The sequence below is a fragment of the Pelecanus crispus genome, chromosome 6 (assembly GCF_030463565.1).
Source record: "Pelecanus crispus isolate bPelCri1 chromosome 6, bPelCri1.pri, whole genome shotgun sequence".
In the NCBI taxonomy this organism is placed as follows: Eukaryota; Metazoa; Chordata; class Aves; order Pelecaniformes; family Pelecanidae; genus Pelecanus; species Pelecanus crispus.
The window spans coordinates 21376069-21398381 of NC_134648.1; the positions used below are offsets into that span (position 1 = coordinate 21376069).

Sequence of the window (22313 nt, forward strand, 5' to 3'; positions counted from 1 at the left end):
TCAGTGTATAGCCCTGACAACTCAGATGTAATTACTTAACAACAATGCATCAAATAATTAATCAAGTTTTTCTATTTTATTAATTCTGCTAAAGTTGAAATTAAAAGACCTGAGTTTGGAGACAGGAGGGTTGGCAGCCAAATAAGATAACCTCCACCATGGAGGACATAATGAATTTAAGGACTGCTAAAGCACTCTGGGAAGTCCTTAAATCAAGGGAAAAAAGCATGATAAAAACTTAAGGTGTGCCGTGACTTTGTTCATGGCACCTATTTCAAACTGTACTTACTGCTATAATTCAGATCATTTGGGTTTTGCTACAAATTTCTCTCCTCCCACTTACAATGATTTTGATGAGAAATTTAACCGGTAAACTCTGGGGAGCCAGTTAACAGTAGACTGTTCTTCCCAACCAGCAGGAAGGTAAGATAATGGAGAACCTCCACCCCCTCCCCCAGATTTTGGCATTTTGTTTTGCTTCCCTTAAACCTGTCTGTCTTTACCTTAATTTCTTCTGCCTGAAGTTACAGAATATAGAAGTGTAGCTTATGAAGTTGAGGCACTTCACAATCTCAAGTGCATTTCCTTTTTCTTTCTCACCTGACCTTTACAACTGGATTACAGCAGAAAGCTTTATCTGCCAGACCTCCTACTTCCAACTCAGTCTTTTCCCAGTCTGCACTTCACACTCCAAGGAGAGCCTTTATAGCAGACCCAACCTGAAATCCACAGCCAACTAACCACCTTGAAGAAATACTTAGTTTTATCCACTCTTCCCTTCTCCCTCTTTTCTACCTTTTCCTGTCTTTGGAAAAAAACCTGACAATATAATCAAAACCAAAATGGCATGTTATTGCCAGATGAAACCAAGTTTATTTTCATAGAATCATGGAGTAATTCAGGTTGAACAGGATCTCAGGGTTTCCCTCAGAAGGGTCTGACCTTTCTGTTCACTGGTCAACACTGAATTCAAACCAGGTCGGTTAGGCCTTTCTTCAGGCAGGTGCTGAAATCCACCAGACACAGATTTCAAAAAGTGTCCAAGCAACATATTTCCACGGTTGACCATCCCCAAGGGAAAAACAGTTTTCCTTACGTCAAGTCAGATCCTCTTCTTCCTTTCTAAAGTTGTAGAATTTCACATGGTTTTAACAAATTCAACAGCAGTATTAATGAAGAACCAATCAACATATCACTAGTCCATGGAGGTTATTTACAGGCTTTGATTCCACACTATGTTACCATATGCTTCTGTGCAATTTAAGGCTTTTTATATTTATGCAAGTGACAGGTAGAATGCTTTGGCTAAAGCCAGAGGGCAAAGCAGGCAGGAGATCCCCCAAGTTCTCTGTTTGCAGCATACTAATTGTTACCTAAAGGACTGTAATTATCCCAGCCAACAGAAACATCCAGAAACATTTTCAGCTGCAGTCATCTTCAGTAAACAGTTCAATGAGTAAAGTATTTGAAGGACCTTGGGTATTTGGGACACTTTCTTGCATAGATTCTCTGGTACCTGCTAATGTGGTTGAACTCACACTGCCACATCATTGAGGACACTAGCATCTGGGTTTCTTCTCTTCAGTAACAGCCTGATTTTCACAAACATAGAAACCCTAAAAATACTAATTTTTTCTCTTCATTTTGGCTGAAGGTGGCCAACAGGTTCTACTGCTATGGGAAAGCGGGTAGGAGGACAAACAAGCAAATACCCAAGTGTCAAATAAACATGTCCTGTCTCTGCAAGAAAGCATGCTAAAAACCAGAAGTGGTGCACAAACTGTGCATTAACGGCCACTGGGAATAAAAATACAATTTTGCTCACAGCTGAGGTGATAAAAATGCAGATTAAGAAGCTACTGCAGATTTCAAAATAAAGAGTCTTGGTCATATGCTGCACTCAATTTGCACATGTTCTACATCTCAATTTAAAAGAACTCCACAACTACTAACCATTGCACTATGGACAGTCAACACAAACAGCTGAGCTACTTAAGGGAGGACTTATTTCAGCTCTTCCACAAGGTTATTCCAGAGGGTCACTAGCATATGCTCCTAAATACCTGAATTTGTTGCGCTGTTGTTATCCGGTTTCTGTTCACTGTTGCCCTAACTCGTTCGCTCTGCCGAGTTCTGGCTATAGCTCGGGTTCGGACATGAGGGCGTAGCCTACTGGTGGTAGGAATAACATCAGCCACAAGCGCAGCAACCTCTTCTTCACTGACATGATCTGTATCTTAAAAGAAAAGATGCCCAGGTCACTTGTCTTTCTGCAGGCGAAAGCATTTCAAGAATTTTGGACAAAAAAAAAAAAAAAAAAAAAAAAATCAGTATTCCCTTTGTTAAACCAATCACCTCCAAAGGCAGACATGATCCTCTCAAAAGGAAATGAGCACAGACACCACTGCTTCAGACTGTTACATAGAAAGACAATTTTCTAGATAACAGAAATTGCTGCTACCTTGGCAATCTGAGGTCAGGATACTAATAAATTCTTTCCAATGTAATACAGTGCAGTTGCACTACAGTGCTGGGCTTGCCTCAGGAAGGTTAAAGAATGCTTATAAGAAGCAGCTCCACAGGTTGTAACTGCAGATGAGAATCTTAATAAACAAGATCCTCTTATCAGTCAACATTTCAAATCAACTCTTTAGGTTCAAGAGAGAATGCCTATCAAAACAATTATTTAAAACAGATAAAACCAGGCATTAAACATCTCTTCAAAACAGCACATGCTTCAACATCATCTAAGTCAGGAGAGTAACATTTACTTTGACTGGGTACCACGAAACCCTTACCTGCAGCAGCACTGACACTCATGGGGGCACAGGCTGGACAGAACCATTCATCTACAGGGACTTCACTCAGAGGTGGATTAAGGCATTCCATGTGATACCTTGAGAAAAGAAAAGAAAAGAAAAGAAAAAAGTAAAATAAAAATCAAACAATGTGCTCCTTACCACGGGAAGAGAGCCTTTTACCTGTATCCACATGCTACATAAGGCAGACACATTTTCTTAAGCTTGAAACTATGGTCTACGCATCTTCTTCTACCAATCTCCAGAGAAATGATGCTACCTGATAGTTATATAAGGGTCTTCAATTCTAGATGGTATTTTGATCACTTTAGGCTCAAAAAAGCTCAGAAAAGTGAGTGGTTTTCCCTTGCTGTGTGGTGTATTGCTTGCCATTTGAACCCAAGCTCCAAGTAATGTGCAGAGCCAAAACTGGTAGTGGCAAAGAAAAAGCAGAGAAGTATCAAAGTGCTGAGGAAGACAGGCAATCAGGAAACAACATCTGTTTCCTGCAAACCAACATAGTATTAACGTTACTGGTACGTAGGAACATTTTATTTTGCATGACTAGACACAGGTCAACTGCAATGCCTTGTTGTGCTGAATAAACGCATTGCATCCCACATAAACCTGGCATGATTAAGACAACCGGTGATAAGGATTTCTGCGTAACTGTACAAGCAAGGTTGCAGAGCACTGGTCAGTCACTGGCTTCATACAACTGCTTGCAGGACTGTAAACTAACCACACTGACTTCCAAACACCATCTGACTGAGAACTGTGCTCATCCTTATCAAATCTCAAAGGGAAAGAAGAGAGCATGATGCTCCCTTAGGTAGGCCTTTTGAAGTGTTCTCTACTCAACAGGCTGAGCAACTAGACTGAACAGTCCCACCAACCACTTACAGAGAAGCTACCCAGAAAAGCCTTTCAACATTACCCAACTTGGGTCCTGTAATTTGTTCAATTCCATTTTCAGCAATTAAAACCCAGCCAAAGTGACATGTGTTAGTAGCACAGAATTTTTGAAGCAACTCGTGTTCAAGTTACACTGCTAAAAAGAATTAAAACAGATTTCCCAAGTAAATGAGGTACTTCCCATGAAAACCAAGTGCTTAGACCAAGTTCCCTAGGCAAGGAACATGGGGAGACCACAGCCTTCAAGTAAGAGTTTCAGCTTCAAATTAGCAACATTTCTATGACCAATTTTGTTCTTTTTCTAAGAGAGGAAATGCTACTGTTATTATTGATGTAGCGTTTAACTCTGAAGTAAGTAAAGGAGAAAGAGCAAAGCTCTGTGTTTCACCTTCCCATGCCAAAATTCACTGCCTGATAACATATCTCAGTGCCTGGCCACAGAGTAAGGAAAGGGAGGGAACATCCATCTGACACTCTAATCCCATTTTATAGCAATAAAAAAAAAAACCCACAGAGAGACTACAACTGTTAATCTACCTTCCACCCATCACCCCAACTTCAGATTTTGTCTTTCAACCCTGTTTCCAACCACTTTGTGATAAACTCAATTTGCAGCTAAACTGTCAAAACCGCTGATTTTATGTTTGTACTAAAATATATTGTCAATACAAAATGGAATATCATGTCCTTCTTGCATGAAAGAGTACACCTTAGCAGATGAGATTTTACTCTCTTTCAGAGACTTAAGAAGATGAAGTTGAAAAATTATGTTTGCAATAAATCGTTACTTTAAAATTAGAGTAGCAAAGTATTTTCCTTCTCTGGGAAAGGAGAGTTTTTTCTCCAACTGTCAGCTACCAGGAATGAGATCATTTCCCCAAAGTAGTATTCTGACAAGTAACACTTTTAGGTTCAGGCCAAATAACAAAAGTACTTGTAGCAAGAACTTCATTACATACTTTTCAAATTACCTCTGGGAGTTCTGAAGTCACATTATGAGCCACTTGACAAGCAAAGACTTTCAGCCCTAGAACTCTGGACACTGGAGAACCTATTGCAACGGCTATCTAGAGTCCCCTGGATCAGGAAAGAACCTCATCACACAGAAAACCATCATAACAAAACTCAATGCCAGATCTTATAGAAGGATAAGGTGATAACTGTTTTACCAAAAACCTCGAAGTAAATTGATTTCTATGACCAATTTTGTTCTTTTTCTAAGAGAGGAAACTCACACTCATTCTCTCAGGTTCATTTACCTGCTGCCCAGCATAGCAGGCGCATCTCCTCTGTGGCTACCCCACCTTCCCCAGTGCCCTTGCATAACAGCTACGAGGCTCTGCAAGTGGAACCAAACAATAAGGAGGGCAACAGTTCATCTAGCTTGGAGGTGTCGCCGAGGGTAAGTCAGCCTACGCCCTGTGTCAAAACTGCTTCCATAGAGAAAAAAAGCTGGGCCATTGTCATAGGAGACTCCTTCCTGAAGGGAACAGAAGGCCCAACATGCAGACCAGATCCACTTCTTGGGGAAGTCTAACCTGGGCCCCAGGGAGGCAGCAAAGACGTGACAAGAAAGCTTCTTACCCTGGTGTAGCCCTCAGCTTATTATCCATTATTGCTTTTTCATGTAGGCAGCGATGAAGGTGCAACAGGAAGTCCAAGGGCAATCAAGAGAGACTTCAGGGCCTTGGGACAACTGGTTAAGGGATCAGGAGCACAAGTAGTGTTCTTGTCTGTCCTTCCAGTTGCAGGGAACAATGAGGGAAGAAACAGGAAGAGCCAGCAGATCAATACCTGGCTCTGAGCCTGGTGTCACCAGCAGAATTTGGGGTTTTTTGATCATGGGTTGGTTTACATGACACCAGGCCTGCTGGTGACAGACAAGTACACCTGTCTCAAGGGGGAAAGGTTCTTTGCACAGGAGTTAGCAGGGCTCACTGAAAGAGCTTTAAACTAGATTTGAAGGGGGAAAGGGATAAAACCAGGCTCACCAGAGATCAGCCTGGGGGCAGCATGCCAATGTTTGAAAGTCAGTGTGCTAGTGAGGTCCTTTGGTCTGCTATCTCAGTGGAGGTAGGGCATGGAGATCCATGCGGCAGCAAAGACCCAAGGGTTGTTGATACATTAGAAACCATGGAAGCACCTGAGGAATTGGAAATAGGCCTTCTCCCCACAAAAAGGTGGCAGGATTGATAGCTGAGCTGAAGCGCATCTACACCAATGCACACAGCATGGGCAACAAACAGGAGGAACTGGAAGCCACTGTGCAGGAGGAAAACTATGACATAGTTGCCATCACAGAAACATGGTGGGATGACTTGCACAACTGGAGTGCTGCAATGGATGTCTATAAACTCTTCAGAAGGGGTAGGCAAGGAAGGAGAGGCAGTGGGGTAGCCCTGTATGTTAAGGAGTGTTTTGACTGTCTAGAGCTTGATGATGGTGATGAAAGGGTTGAGTGTTTATGGGTAAGAATCAGGGGGAAGGCCAACAAGGCAGATATCATGGTGGGCATCTGTAACAGACCACCCAACCAGGACGAAGAGGCAGATGAAATATTTTATAAGCAGCTGGGAGAAGTCTCACGATTGCTATCCCTTGTTCTCATGGGGGATTTCAACTTACCAGCTGTCTACTGGAAATACAATACAGCAGAGAGGAAACAGTCTAGGAGGTTCCTGGAGTGTGCGGAAGATAACTTCCTGATACAGCTGGCGAGTGAACCAAGTAGGGAAGGCAGACTTTGGCCCGTTTACGGGCCTGGTTGACAGAGTCCCTTGGAAGGCAGTCCTGAAGGGCAAAGGAGTCCAGGAAGGCTGGACATTCTTCAAGAAGGAAATCTTAAACACACAGGAGCAGGCTGTCCCTATGTGCTGAAAGAGGAGCCAGCGAGGAAGATGACCAGCCAGATCTTTGGCTGGAACTTAGGGAAAGAAAGGAGAGTTTATGACCTTTGGAAGAAAGGGCAGGCAACTCAGGAGGACTACAAGGATGTTGTGAGGTTATGCAGTGAGAAAGTTAGAAAGGCCAAAGCCCAACTAGAACTTAATCTGGCTACTGCTGTAAAAGACAATAAAAAAATGTTTCTATAAATACATTAACAACAAAAGGAGGGCTAAGGAGAATCTCCACCTTTTATTGGATGTGGGGGGGAAACATAATGACAATGGATGAGGAAAAAGCTGAGGTACTTAATGCCATCTCTGCCTCAGTCTTTCATAGTAAGACCAATTGCTCTCGGGGCAACCAGCCCCTTGAGCTGGAAGACAGGGACAGGGAGCAGAATGAGGCCCCCATAATCCAAGGGGAAATGGTTAGCGACCTGCTACACCACTCACACACAAGTCTATGGGTCTGGATGGGATCCACCCAAGGGTACTGAAGGAGCTGGCAGAGTGCTCACTAAGCCACTTTCAATCATTTGTCAGTGGTCCTGGCTAACTGGGGAGGTCCCAGTTGACTGGAGGTTAGCAAAAGTGACACCCATCTACAAGAAGGGCCAGAAGGAGGATCCGGGGAACTACAGGCCTGTCAGTCTGACCTCCTCTGCCAGGGAAGTTTATGGAGCAGATCATCCTGAGTGCCATCATGCGGCACATACAGGACAACCAGGTGATCAGGCCCAGTCAGCATGGGTTTATGAAAGGCAGGTCCTGCTTGACCAACCTGATCTCCTTCTATGACAAGGTGACCCGCTTAGTGGATGAGGGAAAGGCTGTGGATATTGTCTACCTAGACATTAGTAAAGCCTTTGACACCATTTCCCACACCATTCTCCTGGAGAAACTTGGCAGCACATGGCTTGGATGGGCATACTCTTCGCTGAGTAAAAACCTGGCTGGATGGCTGGGCCCAGAGAGTTGTGGTGTTAACGGAGTTAAGTCCAGGTGGTGACCAGTCACAAGTGGTGTTCTCCAGGGCTCAGGATTAGGGCCAGCTCTGTTTAATATCTTTATCAATGATCTGGACAAGAGGATCGAGTGCACCCTCAGTAAGTTTGCAGACAACACCAAGCTGGGCAGGGGTGTTGATCTGCTGGAGGGCAGGAAGACTCTACAGAGGGATCTGGACAGGCTGGATCTGGATCGATGGGCCAAGGCCAATTGCATGAAGTTCAACAAGGCTAAGTGCCGGGTCTTGCACTTGGGTCACAACAATGCCACGCAATGCTACAGGCTTGGGGAAGAGTGGCTGGAAAGCTGCCTGGCAGAAAAGGACCTGGGGGTGTTGGTTGACAGCCAGCTGAACATGAGCCAGCAGTATGCCCAGGTGGCCAAGGCGGCCAACAGCATCCTGGCTTGTATCAGGAATAGCATGGCCAGCAGGAGCAGGGAAGTGATTGTCCCCCTATACTCAGCACTGGTGAGGCTGCACCTCGAATACTCTGTGCAGTTTTGGGCCCCTCACTACAAGAGTGACATTGAGGTGCTGGACTGTGTTCAGAGAAGGGCAACGAAGCCGGTGAAGGGTCTAGAGAACAAGTCTTATGAGGAGCGGCTGGCGGAACTGGGGTGGTTTAGCCTAGAGAAGAGGAGGCTGAGAGGAGACCTTATTGCTTTCTACAACTACCTGAAAGGAGGTTGTAGTGAGGTGCGTGTTGGTCTCTTCTCCCAAGTAACAAGCGATAGGATGAGAGGAAATGGGCTGAGCCTGCGTCAGGGGAGGCTTAGATTGGGTATCAGGAAAAATTTCTTCACCGAAAGGGTTGTCAAGCATTGGAACAGGCTGCCCAGGTTGAGTCACCATGCCTGGAGGTATTTAAAAGACGTGGAGATGTGGCACTTAGGGACATGGTTTAGTGGTGTATTTGGTAGCGTTAGGTTAACGGTTGACTTGATGATCTTAAAGGTCTCTTCCAACCTAAACGATTCTATGATACCATGAGTCTACATTTGCACTCTTGTACCCGCCTGCTCGCAAGCACAATGACTCTGTGTGCCTGAGCAGCCTGGCCAGGATTATTTGTGTGCAACGCACAGGGCAAGAGACACCGGCCATTTAGTACTCAACAAATCTCTTAGGCTCTGTGGCTGGCAGTGAAGAACTGATTTCGGACTTCTTTCTTGTACCTTTAAGGAATGAATGGATACTTTTGGGGACCTTCTGCCTCATTATTTTGTCTCAGTCCTCACAAAGAATAAGAAAAATGACATCTATTAAATTAAGGAATTTTGGTCATGGATGTAGGCCTGTCCTTCATCATCTTGACACCTATCTCTGTATCAGTGTTACTCTCTTCTTGCTACCTGGTAACCTGAATGAAGCTACACATTAATGTGTCACACCATTAATGCAATTAAACCTTTTTATACTGTTTGTTCAAGTGTCTAGACATGCACACTTCTGTATTCATACCAATCTTAATGCTATTGCTACACAGTTCAGAAAGTTAGGTTGTCACATTCCAACAAGTCTTACATGAAAATGGTTTCAATGGAAAAAAGATGTGATTACTCAAACCGTAACTTAAATTCATAAGATAATAGCATTATACCACACAGTTTAAACATTGTGGAAAGCCACACCTAGCTAAAAGCAATGGAAAGACAGGATGACTCCACTGGCTTTAAAATTGTTGGCAAATGATGAAATTTTCACTCCAGTGTCAGGTCAGACAGAGAATGTACAGGAATAAAACTAGGATTTTAAGCAAACTATTCTACATTTTTCTAGAGTTAATCTCAGCCATGGAGAGCTAGTAAAGACTGCAAGTTCTTTCTTCAGGAACTGCTTCCAGAAGTCCTAACTCTAGAAGTCAAGCATTTATAAATAACTTATTTTAGGAAAATAAGATAAAAATCAAAAACTGTATCAGACTTGGGCGGAGGAATGAGAAGATCTATTAAAAGACCACAAAGAAAAATCTGAAGCAATACCCTGAGTTCTGATAAGGCTTATGAAAGTTCAGAAAGAACTGAACGACATGACTTCAGATAAGACCTATGAAACACTGGTTTTGGTTAAGTATTTTAAACTCAGTGTTCTGATGACATGCTTAACAATATTTAGCGTTCCTGATTCTGTCTCTTCTCCAGAAGGTGAATCAGTGTATATGGACACTACAGAACACAAAGACAAAACTAGACTTACCAGATGTCTAGTTAGCTTGCTAGAAGTCATTTTTGAAAGATTATTTTTCACATTCATTGCAAGCAAGTAACAATCTTTGTTCAATGGGTAACTTTTGACATCAAACTGACAATGCTGCAAGACTGATTAAACAGTATAAGAGCTTTAAATTCTAGCAGAAGACTGTAGGCCCAAAGTTGTGTTCAAGTATCTTGATGCCTCTACTTAAACACTTATTTTATTAATCAAGGAGGGGGGAAAAAGAATATGTTAGGCAGAGACAGAAGTATGCAAGAGTAAGGGAATCATTTAATAGCTGTGGCTATAAAGAAAAGACCTCAAGATTTCACGAAACTGTGAATCTTAAGCACTTCCCCCGCACAGTGCTAGTGCTCAGTTGGGACAAGTTATGTACCCTCTCAAGGAGGCATACAGGATATATGCTTTTTACCTTCCATGCACCCAGATGTTGCATGGATGAGCACAAACATCTTCATGATTTGAAGGTATGGTCACCTGTTTTGGTGGTCTGCAGCACTGATATGTGCAGGACTCTTCACACACACGCTGCTACATGACCAGAAAAGGATCCGTCACATCATGGGGATGTCTGCACTATGAGCACATAGATACAAGTGTGGCCACATGATGAGCCTGAAGAGAGCAGCAAGGGGCAGCCTACAGACCAGATAGTGCCTGTGCACCAAACACTGGCCAGCCCTGCAGTGCTCTCTGCAATCATTCAGGTGCTACATTCATTTCAACCTTTCTTACCCTGCGTCACAGCCATCACACAGCAGCAGGCGATCCTCACGGTCACTTCTGCCACACACCTCACAGAAGGTTGGATCATCCTCTCCATCATTACCCTGAGTTTTTGTGTTCTCAACAGGAATCTAAATAAAAGAGGGATTCACATTTTATGCAGAACGTGGCACTTCTTAAAATCCATTGTCACATTAACAGTACCTGCAGCAATATCTGAAAGTGAATGAACCAAAATGGCTGTTAATACCAGAACCATAATTTAGTTCATTCAACACATCTAGGACATGATCAACTGCTTGAAAACATCTACTGAACTTGTCTACTGTCAGACACCAACCAAAAAAAAAAAAAAAAAAAAAAAAGAAGCATTTTAAGAACAGGCAAAACCAAAATTCCTGAGTAAGATCAAAAGTAGTCAACCAAACAAAAAAAAAAGCAAAAACAAGACAAAAGAAGAGAGCAAGCTTAGCTTTTTTCCCACTAAACATATGACTTAAATGTTAATTCGCACTTCTATTAAAATGCAAACAATAATAAACCATCAGTTTATGAAAACAGAGCATCAAACTCCTAAATGCCCCCTGAAAACCAACACATTTCTGATGTTAATAAAGAGCAATGACAGCTCTTCAATATCCTTTTGTGAGAGATTACTAGCACACTCAACCTGTGCCTTTAAGAGCTCTACTATTGCCTTGTGTCTCTCTCCCCTTACAAACTCAACTGCTACACAGTATAGCTGGTAGCAAGACATAAGGAAGAGATCATGCATAACCTAGATTATTCCTATTCATATTATAACAGCACTTGCAGTATGCAGGGCATTTTCCTCACGTGGGCAGGCTTATGAACACAGAACAGCTTAGAGTCAATGTCCATTATGCAAAAAAGACAGTTATGAAAACCACCCTTTTTGCCATCAGAAATAATGCCACACTTCCACACACAATACTGCAGGAGGAAGAAATATTTTAACAGTTCCTTAAAAGGCAATCGCAAAATAGGAAAGAAATAATTCATCCAGATACCAAATATCAGATAAACATGCTAGAAGAGTAAACCTTTGAATAGCTATTTTGTGGCAATTAGCCTTGTTGTTTGCTACAGTAGAAAGCTTACCTTTTTTAAGATTTTACCACCAAAATGTGCCCGAATGCTAATGTATTTAAAGAGGATTCGATCCACTGGACAGGAGTTTGCATTCTAGAAAGAAAAAAAAAAAGTTTCCTCATACTGTTAATAAGCTCATCTCTTGATTCAATTTTTTAAAAAGGAAAACTTCAATTATTAATGTAATAATTGAATGACTACATTAAATTAATGTAGTAATCATTTTAACAGCTATTGGTCTTGACATTTTAAGTACTTAAATCTGACTTACCTGGTTTACAACCAACCTATTGTATCAGAGAAAACATGCATTTTTAGGACAGTGTTTATTATACCAAAGTCATCTAATTATTAAATTGCCAAAGCAACATCAAAGTTCTTCCGAACATTGCCTTGAAATAGTGCTCATGTTTTAGGGCATTTTCCTTCTTTTAGACGAATGAGCAACTGGAAATGGCTTACAAATATATTCAGTAAAAGTGATTTATTTATTTTAATTTAATTATCACTGGTACTGCTGCATGCACAGTAATTTTTGTTGTAGTTCTCACCCTGGATTATGATTATGGGAACTACAAAGTTAGGTGGCAAGGAACTGACTGAAAACTGAATTCAGAGCAAACTGCTGATTTAGTCAGTATTCTTTTTTATCTTTTCTATATTTACTGTCCCCAGAGACCCCCATCCAACAGCCACAACACAGAATTCAACAAGAGATAAAGACAGATATACAGAGAAAAAAATATATACACACACACAGAGAAAACCAGTATTACTGCTGTCTTGACTTGAAAAAAAGAATTTTAGATGCCTAGAAACACACTTGCTTATGACATTACAGCTTTCAGAGAACAGAACAGATCAGAAAGGGTACAAGAAAAACAGATCCACACTTCACAAACATGAATCCTGCCAAACAGAGCAGTAACTCAAGTCTGTGTAAAAAAGCTTAACAAAGAAAATATAAATATTACAGTGTTTTGTTCTCGTTGCAGCAGAACAGCATGATCACAAGAGAGAAAGCAGAGAACACCAGAAGGCCACAGGATATCAGGGACAAAACAGCTCACCTTAGACCACTCCACGATGCAGTCCAAGCAGAAGTAATGGGAACAGTTCTCAGGAGTCCCAACAGCCTGATCCCTAAACGTGTTGAGGCAAATGGGGCAATTTTCACTGTCCTCATCAGAGGAAATGCTTGCTCTGTCTATGCATGGCTCTAATTTCAGAGAATCAGTCATTCCCCTTGCAGTGGCCTCAGTTTCTTCCTCCTCTTCCTCCTCTTCATCGTCATCTTCACAATCTTAAAAAGTGAGAGATGAAAAACAACTCTTGTATGCTGCAGGGCTTCAGCAGCAAGGGCAGAGGGGGTGGGCAGGATGGGGTACTAGTTCACAGAAGATCCCAAGCAAGCTTATTTTATGGGGCTGCAAGGGCAAAGCACAGCCTCCCCAGTCTGAGGCAATATTTTTTTCTGTTTTCTTTTTTCCTAAATCCCTTCACTAAAAAGCAATGTATTGCTCTGGCAAAAAAATAAAACCTGATAACATGACTAGTCTTGCAAGAGATAAAAAGGACTGACAGCAGAAAAACATCAATTATCAAAACAAGAGAGTAGGACATGTCAGGCTACCACTGAACACTGAAGTTAGAAAATAAAGTTATAATAAAGTTATCATGTATCCAATTTTTTATTTTTGTAAATAGACACTCCAGAGGACAAGCAGCAGCAACACGCTCACATGCAAAAGAACAGATTAAAGATTTCACCAGTAAATCATGACTTTTTGAGAGTCAGGGGATCTGGGTGCCTAGCTGGAGGCTGCTTAAAGAAGCCTGGATTTGAGTAAAATTAATTTTAAACACTCAGCACACATTGTTGAAAGGTGTTTTTATTTTTAGCACAAAATACAGAGATGTGTGTTAGTCTTTCCCTGAAACCTGGGGGGAGGCTGTTGTTCTTTTGTTGATTTTTTGGTTTGTTTTTTTTTTTTTTTTTAAATAATGAAAATGGGCCCCTTGTCTTTTATCTTTTCGATTGAATTCTCCTGTCTGGACATAGCAGAGAATACTCTAAATACTGGATTAATAAAGCTTTTTGGCACCTGGTGTCAACTTTTTAGTCTGTGTTCAAATCAGTCTAAGCAGTAACTTGGAAAACTGTGCTCCTGCCTTCCCAACAAGCTTTAACTTGTGATAGAAAACTCTATTTTTGTCTATCCAAATAATAACTTGAGTGCAGCAGCTTCAGAAGTACATGCATCTACAGACTACATTTTCAGTAAAATTAACAAATCCAAGTAACAACCACACTCCTTTTTTTAAAAAAAAAAATAGTCAAATCTTCTTCCCTCCTCCCTAGGCTTAACAGCATTAGTAATTTATTTCCAAAACTCCCCATCACAACATTCACTTTAGAGCCCCATGCCAAAGCAAAAAAGCAGACATGCTTTTCATAAGTGAAAAAATAGCATGAGCCATTTGCTGCAATTTTGACTTTTCTTCTATTCATGCTGGGGCAGCGGTCACTCCTACTGACTATAACTACACCACTGTGACTAGCGGATAGTCTTCAAACGTACAAATGCTTTAAAAACTTCGAAATTGGGGAACTTTACTCATTTGTTTATTACTGTAGGATTCGGGCATCTGCCTGACACAGAAGCATCTGACGATTTACATTTCATGGTCAATTTCTGGAGGAAAAGCTTTCATCCCACTCTTCCACCAATTATTAAAAAAACGCCTGTTAACGTGCATTAACAGACCTACCTTCTAATTCTTCATCTTCACTTTCTTCCTTGTCCTCCTCACCTCCCTCTTCCTCAGTGTCATCATCTTCCTCCTCACTTCTGGTATCATCTTCTGAATCACAGCTATTTCCACCATTGCTTTCTTAAAAAGAAAAGAGAAGAAGAGGGGAAATACCTATTCAATGCAGACAGACAGGCAGAACGGTGAAGGACACACCAGAACTCCTGCTCAGGATGTTATATAGGAAGTGAAAACACAGATTTCCTCAGTGGTATCAAAGCTGCCTGTTCTGAGAAATCAAGGGAAGTATGCCAGCAGTTTGAGATACAGAATTCAGGAAGCCAACCAAAAACTTCTCAGGAAAAAAGAAATAAATGGTCACAAATATATCTTTACTTTTCTTTGGAGGTTAAACCAACAGGTTCCCCAATCTAGAACTGTAAATGTGCTCATACAGAGAGGTTGCGCTTACCTGTTTCACTGAGGAGCACGAGACTCTGTCTTTTGCCTTTGCCTAGTGCAGCATTCTTGTTTATCAGTTCATCCTGGCTGTCATCATCCATGGCAGGACATTGGGAATCCACTCCCTGCAAGAAGGCAGACTTCAGTGAGGCAGTGCACCACCTATGCAAGCAGAGCAGGCGTTAGCCCAGCAAAGAGCATCCAATGCATCTGCGGAGACATGAACGATAGAAGGGACATCTCTCTACGGCAAAGGCTCCTCATACCATTGATTGGTTTTCCCAGTTTCAATTCAGAAGTGGCTACAGGTAAGCAGTTATCATTACATGAAGTTTCACATCCCTAGTGAGCTAGATCAAACCAGCTGCTGGTGAAACTCAGTTTAGGCGAAAGATTCAACTTTATCTTGGATGACAGAAAAAGGTATAACCAGAACTCCCCACTGAAAACAGGAGTAGAAAACCCGCAAACACCAAAACCATCTGTGGACTAGCAATAAAATGCAAAACTGAAAGGGACCAGAGGCCCTTTGAACAAGGCCTAACAGGATGACAACATGTGTTTTAAATCAAAATACTCTATCTTGCTAAACTGAAAAGAAACAAGAAGAAAGATTACGTATTTTAGGTATTTTTAAAAAAAGGCCTCTACACAGCTCTGCCACAAAATAGAGAAGTCTCAGACCTCACAACCATTATTCCACAGAAAGGAGGAGACTTGATTTGGTGCATATTAATGCAATCACATTAATTGCTGTGCATTAGTAAAGACTGGCAATAAAATTGACAGATACTGAGAGATGTCTCATGATCCAAATTCATAATGACGATCAAACCAGAGCTTTTAATATGTAACACTACAAAGCATTCAGAAAGACAGATCCCTGCAAGCTTCTATAAGCAAGTAATGGAAAAATATAATTAATTGACACTTATAAAGCTGGATCTCATATTTCAATATGAAGAAAAAATTGGATTCTTCTACAAGTGTGGCAAAGAAGTTTCAAACGGGTGCTCTTCTCCCACTCTCCCTGGTCTGCATTATGTATCTTGCATATTAAGGGAATTTTTGGAACAAAACATTATGTTTTATTCAAGTACTCTCGATATGTATCTTTACTTGCACACTCCCTTTTTGAGCCACGTAGCGCAGCTCTGCACTTAAGAGCCTTAAAAAAGTAGGCTTCGCTAAACTAGACTAAACTGCAAATGGAGTATTCAGTGCTCGGGGGGAAAAAAAAAAAGCTAAAAAGAAAAAAGATCAAGCTTCAACTCAACCAAGTTCTTCGTAAAGATTTCGTCTAACTTCAGTAAGAACCTTGCCTAAACAGACGTTTAAAGTCTTAGCTAAATTCATGGCTATTAACAGGAGTGTGTTTAAAAACAATTTATGTTGGCTGAAAACATGCAGACTCATCAAAAGCCAGTCACTCCATGATGTAACAGAAAAAAATAGGAAGAAACACTAGGAATTTTTAAAGTTTCAGCAGTGCATATGTATGAATTATTCAAACTGAAACTCAATTATATAATATCCTCCCAAAAGCTAAGTTAGCTACAGCAACGCAAAATTTGTGGTAACGTTACAGCCAGGATACATAAGGGCAGAGACTGGCAACACCAGTCCCATAGCAGGGCAGTGGCAGGTGTATTTGTTATGTACATAGCAGGAATTTACATAGCGTATTTCGATTTTATGCAGAACCTCTGCCTGTATCCCCTCTCCATTGGCAGTTGTGGGCATAGGGCAGGTTCCTGCTGACCCGTCACTGCCATGTCCAGCCAGCTACGGCACTCCTGAGCAACTGAAGATGACGGAGGCCAACCAAAGCCACCGCAGGGGTAAAACCATGGATAAGCCCCCACTTCGCTACCACAATGACCTTCATTCCCCTGCTCCCTAGTTCTCCTTAAAGCAAAGCAATAAGCACAGTGAGGAAAGGATCTTTTCATTTTTAAAAGTGACTCCCACAAACCACAGTTCTGATGAACATATATTCAACTACATTTCCAAACAGCATGCATTTCTTCACTGCTGTGGAATAAAACAACTACCCATGTTATTTTTGCCCTGCTACCCCACGGGAAGATATCCTTTAAGCACAGAGGCAAACAAATCAGCACTTGTGACTTGACAATCTAAACTGACATATTTATGCTGCAAATGCAAGCTTGTACTTTGCTCGGAGGCAAAACTTGGAGTTAAGGAAAATCTGGTATCACAGCAAACAATCAAGTCTTCAAATCTTGTCAGTAAAAAAGCCTGTTTTGTGGCTAGTTGGGAATAGACAAGGAGAAACCAAGCGAGATTAAGTGAATTTGAGATTTTAAGCACATCACAAATCTTACTTTATGAACAACCTTTTCCAAACTGGGCAGCCATTATTAAGGAAAAAGAAGGAAACCAAAGTTGAGTACACACCTAATATGAGAGCTTGTTCTCCTATTTTTTAAGAACAATAAGCAGCATTTCCAAGGTTTTTTTTCTTATGGGAGATATCTGAAACAAATTACCACTATGAAACACAAACACATTCATGATACACTTCAGAGAGCTCACCCACCTGTACAAAAGCCCAGCTTTCATTCCAGTGCTTTCCACATCAGAAGTTTTCTACACCACCCGCCCCTGCCCCGAGCTGGAACCAGTAGATACAAAATAGATAGGAAGCATTTTTATTATTATTATGTAAACCAAGAAGTTTGGTTAAGAAGGAGATTGTAGTCATTCCTCTGAGGCAAACCTTAACTATGCAATTCTGTAACATAAAAGCCCAGACTGCTAAAAAGCAACTGGTTATCCCTGAAGGCCATTCAACTGAGGCAACTACAGCTGCTTTCAGTTTTGGGGGTACCAAGGACCTGCCCTCACCAGTGTACCCAACCCCTTGCTGCTTGCTCACTTGCTCACACAGCCCTTCAGCAGCAGAGGCTCTCACATCCGCTGATCCTCTCTTCTGCATCCCACTTTGAAGACTCTTCAGAGTAATTTAGGATGCGTCCCCAGCAGGCAGCTCGCGAACACAGATGCAGGGTAACCTGGCCAGAGATCCCTTGTCTTTGGACTCGGTACCACTAACGCAAGGCGTCACTGCTTACAGCAAACCCCATTTCAATTCCCTGGGCAGATGCATCATTCGCACATTTGCGATCTGCGCACAGCACATCCAGTATTTGAGTTACAGGCTGCACACTAGGTCTGCTAAAGGCAGACACCATACTCCTCCTTAACATCCCCCTGCTTTCAAATTCTCATTTAGAAGAACCTCACTCTCATTCAGAAGACTTTTATTTTAATAAAACATTAAACCACAAAAACGATGACTGCATGGCAGGTGTTTGATCACTTTACATGCACCACCAGCGCTTTTCCCCAGCCCTAGGTTCCCTTCACAAAGGCACAACCTCACTAGGGCCAAGTTGGGTTTGCACTGAGCGCTGTGTGCATACTGCAGCACAGGCTCTGCTGCAGCATAAATTGTAAGCCCGGGCTTTGCTATTAAGACAGATTACATTTTTACATCGAGCTGCCTTAAGTAATTTTAATTGTACAATCAAATGGCAATTACAAATACTTTCTTCAAGTCACATTAGCAACAGGTTTTCTGTTGGCTTTAAGAACAGAGAAGATTAAGTGTTTCTTCCAGAACAAGTGTTTATCAAACAAGCACTTCCGTAAACATTTAGTTTTTTGAACCAAGATCCTTATGCATTACCACAAATCAGTATTTTAATGTACTTCGAGTATGTTCCAGCTAGAAGGCAAATTCAGAGGAGCCACGGTCTGCAAAACAAACTCAAGCTCCATCTCATTCTGACACGAAGCCGATGGAGCTGACTACAACAGCAAGCAACTCTTCCAGTCGTACGCACCTTCCTTTCTAGCACCAACCGATTTCCTCTATTGCCAACTTCTTAGAGTAGTTTCTAGTTTTTAGAAACAGAAGAGCTACTAGACTAGGCATTTATTTTAATCTGCTTGGATAACATTCAGGATTATACACAGGCAAAGAAAACAAGTCAGCTGGATTTTCTCACAGGGTGATTTTGAATGCTGATCTAATTTCACGGGCAATTATTGAGCAGTCATGTTCCAAAGAGCACTTATAACTAAATTTAAGTCTCCTAAATATTCAAACACATGAGGTTTTGGTTCTTGTTGGCATATCTGCTTTATTTTTTGGTTTGTTGTGGGTTTTTTTGTTTTGGTTTGGGTCTTTTTCCCAAATCAACCAACCAATTCAATTCTCTCTGGAAAACCAGTTGTCACACATCAGAATGCATTTGGCATTGTTTCCAATTTCGTATGCTACATTGAAAGAAAAGAAAATAAGAGTTGTAAAAATCATGGTTGTACTTGGCTGGAAAACATCTGGATATGGTGTGACTAGTATCTGCCACCACCGCATGCCAAAGGCAAAAGTAAGAAGAACTAGGCAGGGGAAGTATCCAGATTAATAAGAGACTCCTACAGCCTAGAGCCATGCAGTGCCAATCTAGCATGCACAGGGAGCTTTCTAAAAAGCCACCTAAATCTAAATTTAGATCAAACTTTCCCCTGTTTAAGCTACAAAAAGATTAGCTCTTAAATATCAGAACTGCCCATGCAATGATTTAAATAATGGAAGTGCCTAAGAACCCAACAGATAAAACACAGAAGATTAATCCTGGGGCAGGTAAGGAAGCGCTCATCTTTCCCCCATCCTGGTCCTGCCCTAAATTTAGCCACCCTTAATTCCAGGACCAAAACTGTCCACCAAAGCTTCCCCAGGAGCTGACACTGCACTCTTCAGGGAGTTTGTAATGCAAACAAAGCAATGCACAGGCTTTGCAAAGGCACTTTTAAAGCGTGGCATCTTACCCAGAGGAGCAACTAGGCATTTTGTACCTCTGTATTCAAAGCAGCAGCCGAGCTCTATGCAATTCCCAGCCTGCAATTCCCTGAAGCCACTGGCTCCATTTCCAGCTATGAATCAAACACTCCCCAACGCTGCACATCCTTCTCTTTCTTAGCAGGCTTTTTTTCTTAGAAAGAGTCATCCTTTGCAGTGAGTTCCCTTTCAGCATCAGTCTTTCACACCATTCCCATCTTTCAATACAGCCTTCCATGCTGTTTATGGGCATGGCTGGGGGGGCCGGGGCGGGAGGGAGGAACGAACAAACAAAAAACCAACACCAACAAACAAACAAAAACCTCCTGCACTTTTATGGGTTTTTTTTGTGCGTAACGGTAACAAAAGGTACCAACATCTACTGACCTTCAAGAAAGGAAAAAACACAGTAAACACCTCTGCAACACATCAGCAATGCATCCACGCAACGACCAGCAGGAAAACCAGTAACTAAAACTACAAAAAGCACACCCAACCCCACTGTTATTGAACATGGGGCACCCGATGAAGGGCACCAGTTACACAGCTTAAACATCTGTCAGTAACCATAGATCCCTCAAGGCAAAGTTTTTAAGCCTACACACACTTTTGCAATAAGCTAACGTGTTAAAAAAACGCTTGCATGAAAACCTCATTTCTACTTGTTAGCCGAGAGGCCCACTGACTTCACTGTAGAAGGCTGAAATAGCTTAGAACTTCTTCAAATGCACTCATGCGTGCACCACAAACAACGGGAAGGGGCGGGGGAGGGACGCCAGAAACATCTGGTTTTACTTAGTTGCTGCTGCTGCTTTGCGGAAGAAGCAGCAGCTGCCGCTTCTTTACAGCAGCAAAGGAAGCTGCCTGCTCCACCGCTCCGGATCGCTCCCCAGGACGGGGCCGCCGCCGCGCAGGTCCTCCCCGCACAGAGAGACGCCGTCGCCGACTGCTCGGCCACTTTATACCCCGCGGGACCGCTTCCACGAGAAACCCGGCTCCGGACAGCCCGGAAAACACCCCCGGGAGAAGGCCGGGCCAGCGGCAGCCCCCCCGCAGCGGCGCCGCTCAGCCGCACCTTCCGACAGCCGCCAGGCAGCTGCCGCCAGCGATTACTCAAAGAATAAATCAATAAATAAGTATGTTTGTAGCAACAAAATAAAATAAACAATCCCGAGCGCGGCGGGGCAGTTCCTCTCCGGAGCTGACAGCCCGCCGCGGCGGGGCACGGTCGCTCCGCGCAACTCCGGCCCGCGGCCCGGCGCCGCCGCCGCCCCCCTCGGCTCGGCTCAGCCCGGCCCGGCCCCCACCCGCTCCGCCCAGGCAGGCGCCGGTAGCCGCCCCCCGTCCCCGAGCACTCACGCGAGGAGGAGGCCCCGGCGCTCACATAACCGGGCCGGGCCGGCGTAACGGGTTGCACGGCCGGAAGCCCCCTCGCCCCGGAAGTGTTGCGGGAACACCTCCGGGTCACGGCGGTGCCGGCGCCGGCAGGAGCGGCCGGAGGACTGAACCACTGCGCGCGCGTGCGGCAGGGGGCGTGGGAAGGAGCGAGGCAACGGGGTCAACCATTCGGGGGAGGGGGGAGAACGGCGGCGGGACTGAACCGCCGGCGGAGGGGGGCGCCGGGCTGTACCACCGCGGAGCCCGGAGGGGAGGGAGCTCGGGCCCCGCGGGCAGCGCCGGGTCGGGGGGCAGCGGGGATGGGGGCGCCGGCCCCCGCCCGGCGGCTGCCGGTTGTCCCGCAGAAGCAGGGCTGACAGGGGCGCCGCCCCCGACATGGCCAGGGGGCTCGCTGTCCCTTCGCCCGGCGTCCCCAGGCTTTGGGGGGCGGCGGGGCGCAAAGGCCACCGAGCCCTGCGGGTGTCGAGGCTGCGAGGCCCGCGGGGCGCCGGCTGGGCCCGCGCGGCTGCCTCCGCCCCGCCCCGGCGCCCCGTCTCCGGGGGCGGGCCGCGCCCCGGCAGAGCGCGGCCTCGTCTGCCCGCGGCGGGCGGGAGCGGGGCGGCCGTCGGCCCCGCGGGAGCCGCAGGGAAGGTCGGCGGACGGGGCTTTGCCAGCTGCTGGCGGCGGGGCAGGCCGAGCCCGGCGCACGCTGCTCTCCCAGAAGGAAAGCGTGCGGCCTGTGAGGAGCCGGCTCAATTTTAAATACCTCTTTTAAGGCGACGCAGGTCGCGGCTCGGTTTTTTTTTTTTTTTCCCCTCGCTGATCCCAACCCAAATGTTCCTGTTCCTCTGGGTGATTGCACGCACGTAGAGGAGGAAGGGTTGTTCGTCCCCCCCCGCACTCTTTCGTCAGCTGTGGTTTTCTGCCCAAGCCTCGGCTGTCCGCCGGGAAGGGGAGCGCAGCCCTGCCTCGGCTCGCAGGCGGACGTGACCAAGAGTTAACGCGGGCGTCCTCACAGACACTCGGGCCATTGTCAGAAGTCGGCCGGGGGCCGGGGGGAAGAGAACAAGGTCCTTTTCCTGAAAACACAGAGCGGAGCAAAACCTGCGCCAGCCTTGCTGCTGCCTGCCTGCTCGAGGCTCTGGGAGAGGGGCGAAGCGGGAGGGGTGGGGGTGAAAACCCTGGCAAAA

The 22313-nt window shown here is 44.1% G+C and overlaps 1 protein-coding gene across 3 annotated transcripts in view; it reads right to left on the bottom strand.

The window, feature by feature from the left end:
* Positions 1 to 21162, bottom strand: part of PHRF1 (PHD and ring finger domains 1) — a 35884-nt gene extending 14722 nt beyond the window's left edge. For all 3 annotated transcript variants that reach the window (XM_075711839.1, XM_075711838.1, XM_075711840.1), the window contains exons 1-8: positions 21106 to 21162; positions 14887 to 15001; positions 14433 to 14555; positions 12731 to 12963; positions 11670 to 11753; positions 10557 to 10678; positions 2799 to 2896; positions 2064 to 2236 (exon numbers count right to left, since the gene is read on the bottom strand). In XM_075711839.1, coding sequence (XP_075567954.1) covers positions 2064 to 2236; positions 2799 to 2896; positions 10557 to 10678; positions 11670 to 11753; positions 12731 to 12963; positions 14433 to 14555; positions 14887 to 14977 — 924 coding nt within the window. In that variant the 5' untranslated portion in view covers positions 14978 to 15001; positions 21106 to 21162. The remainder of the gene's footprint in view (positions 1 to 2063; positions 2237 to 2798; positions 2897 to 10556; positions 10679 to 11669; positions 11754 to 12730; positions 12964 to 14432; positions 14556 to 14886; positions 15002 to 21105) is intronic.
* Between the last annotated feature and the right edge of the window lie 1151 nt (positions 21163 to 22313).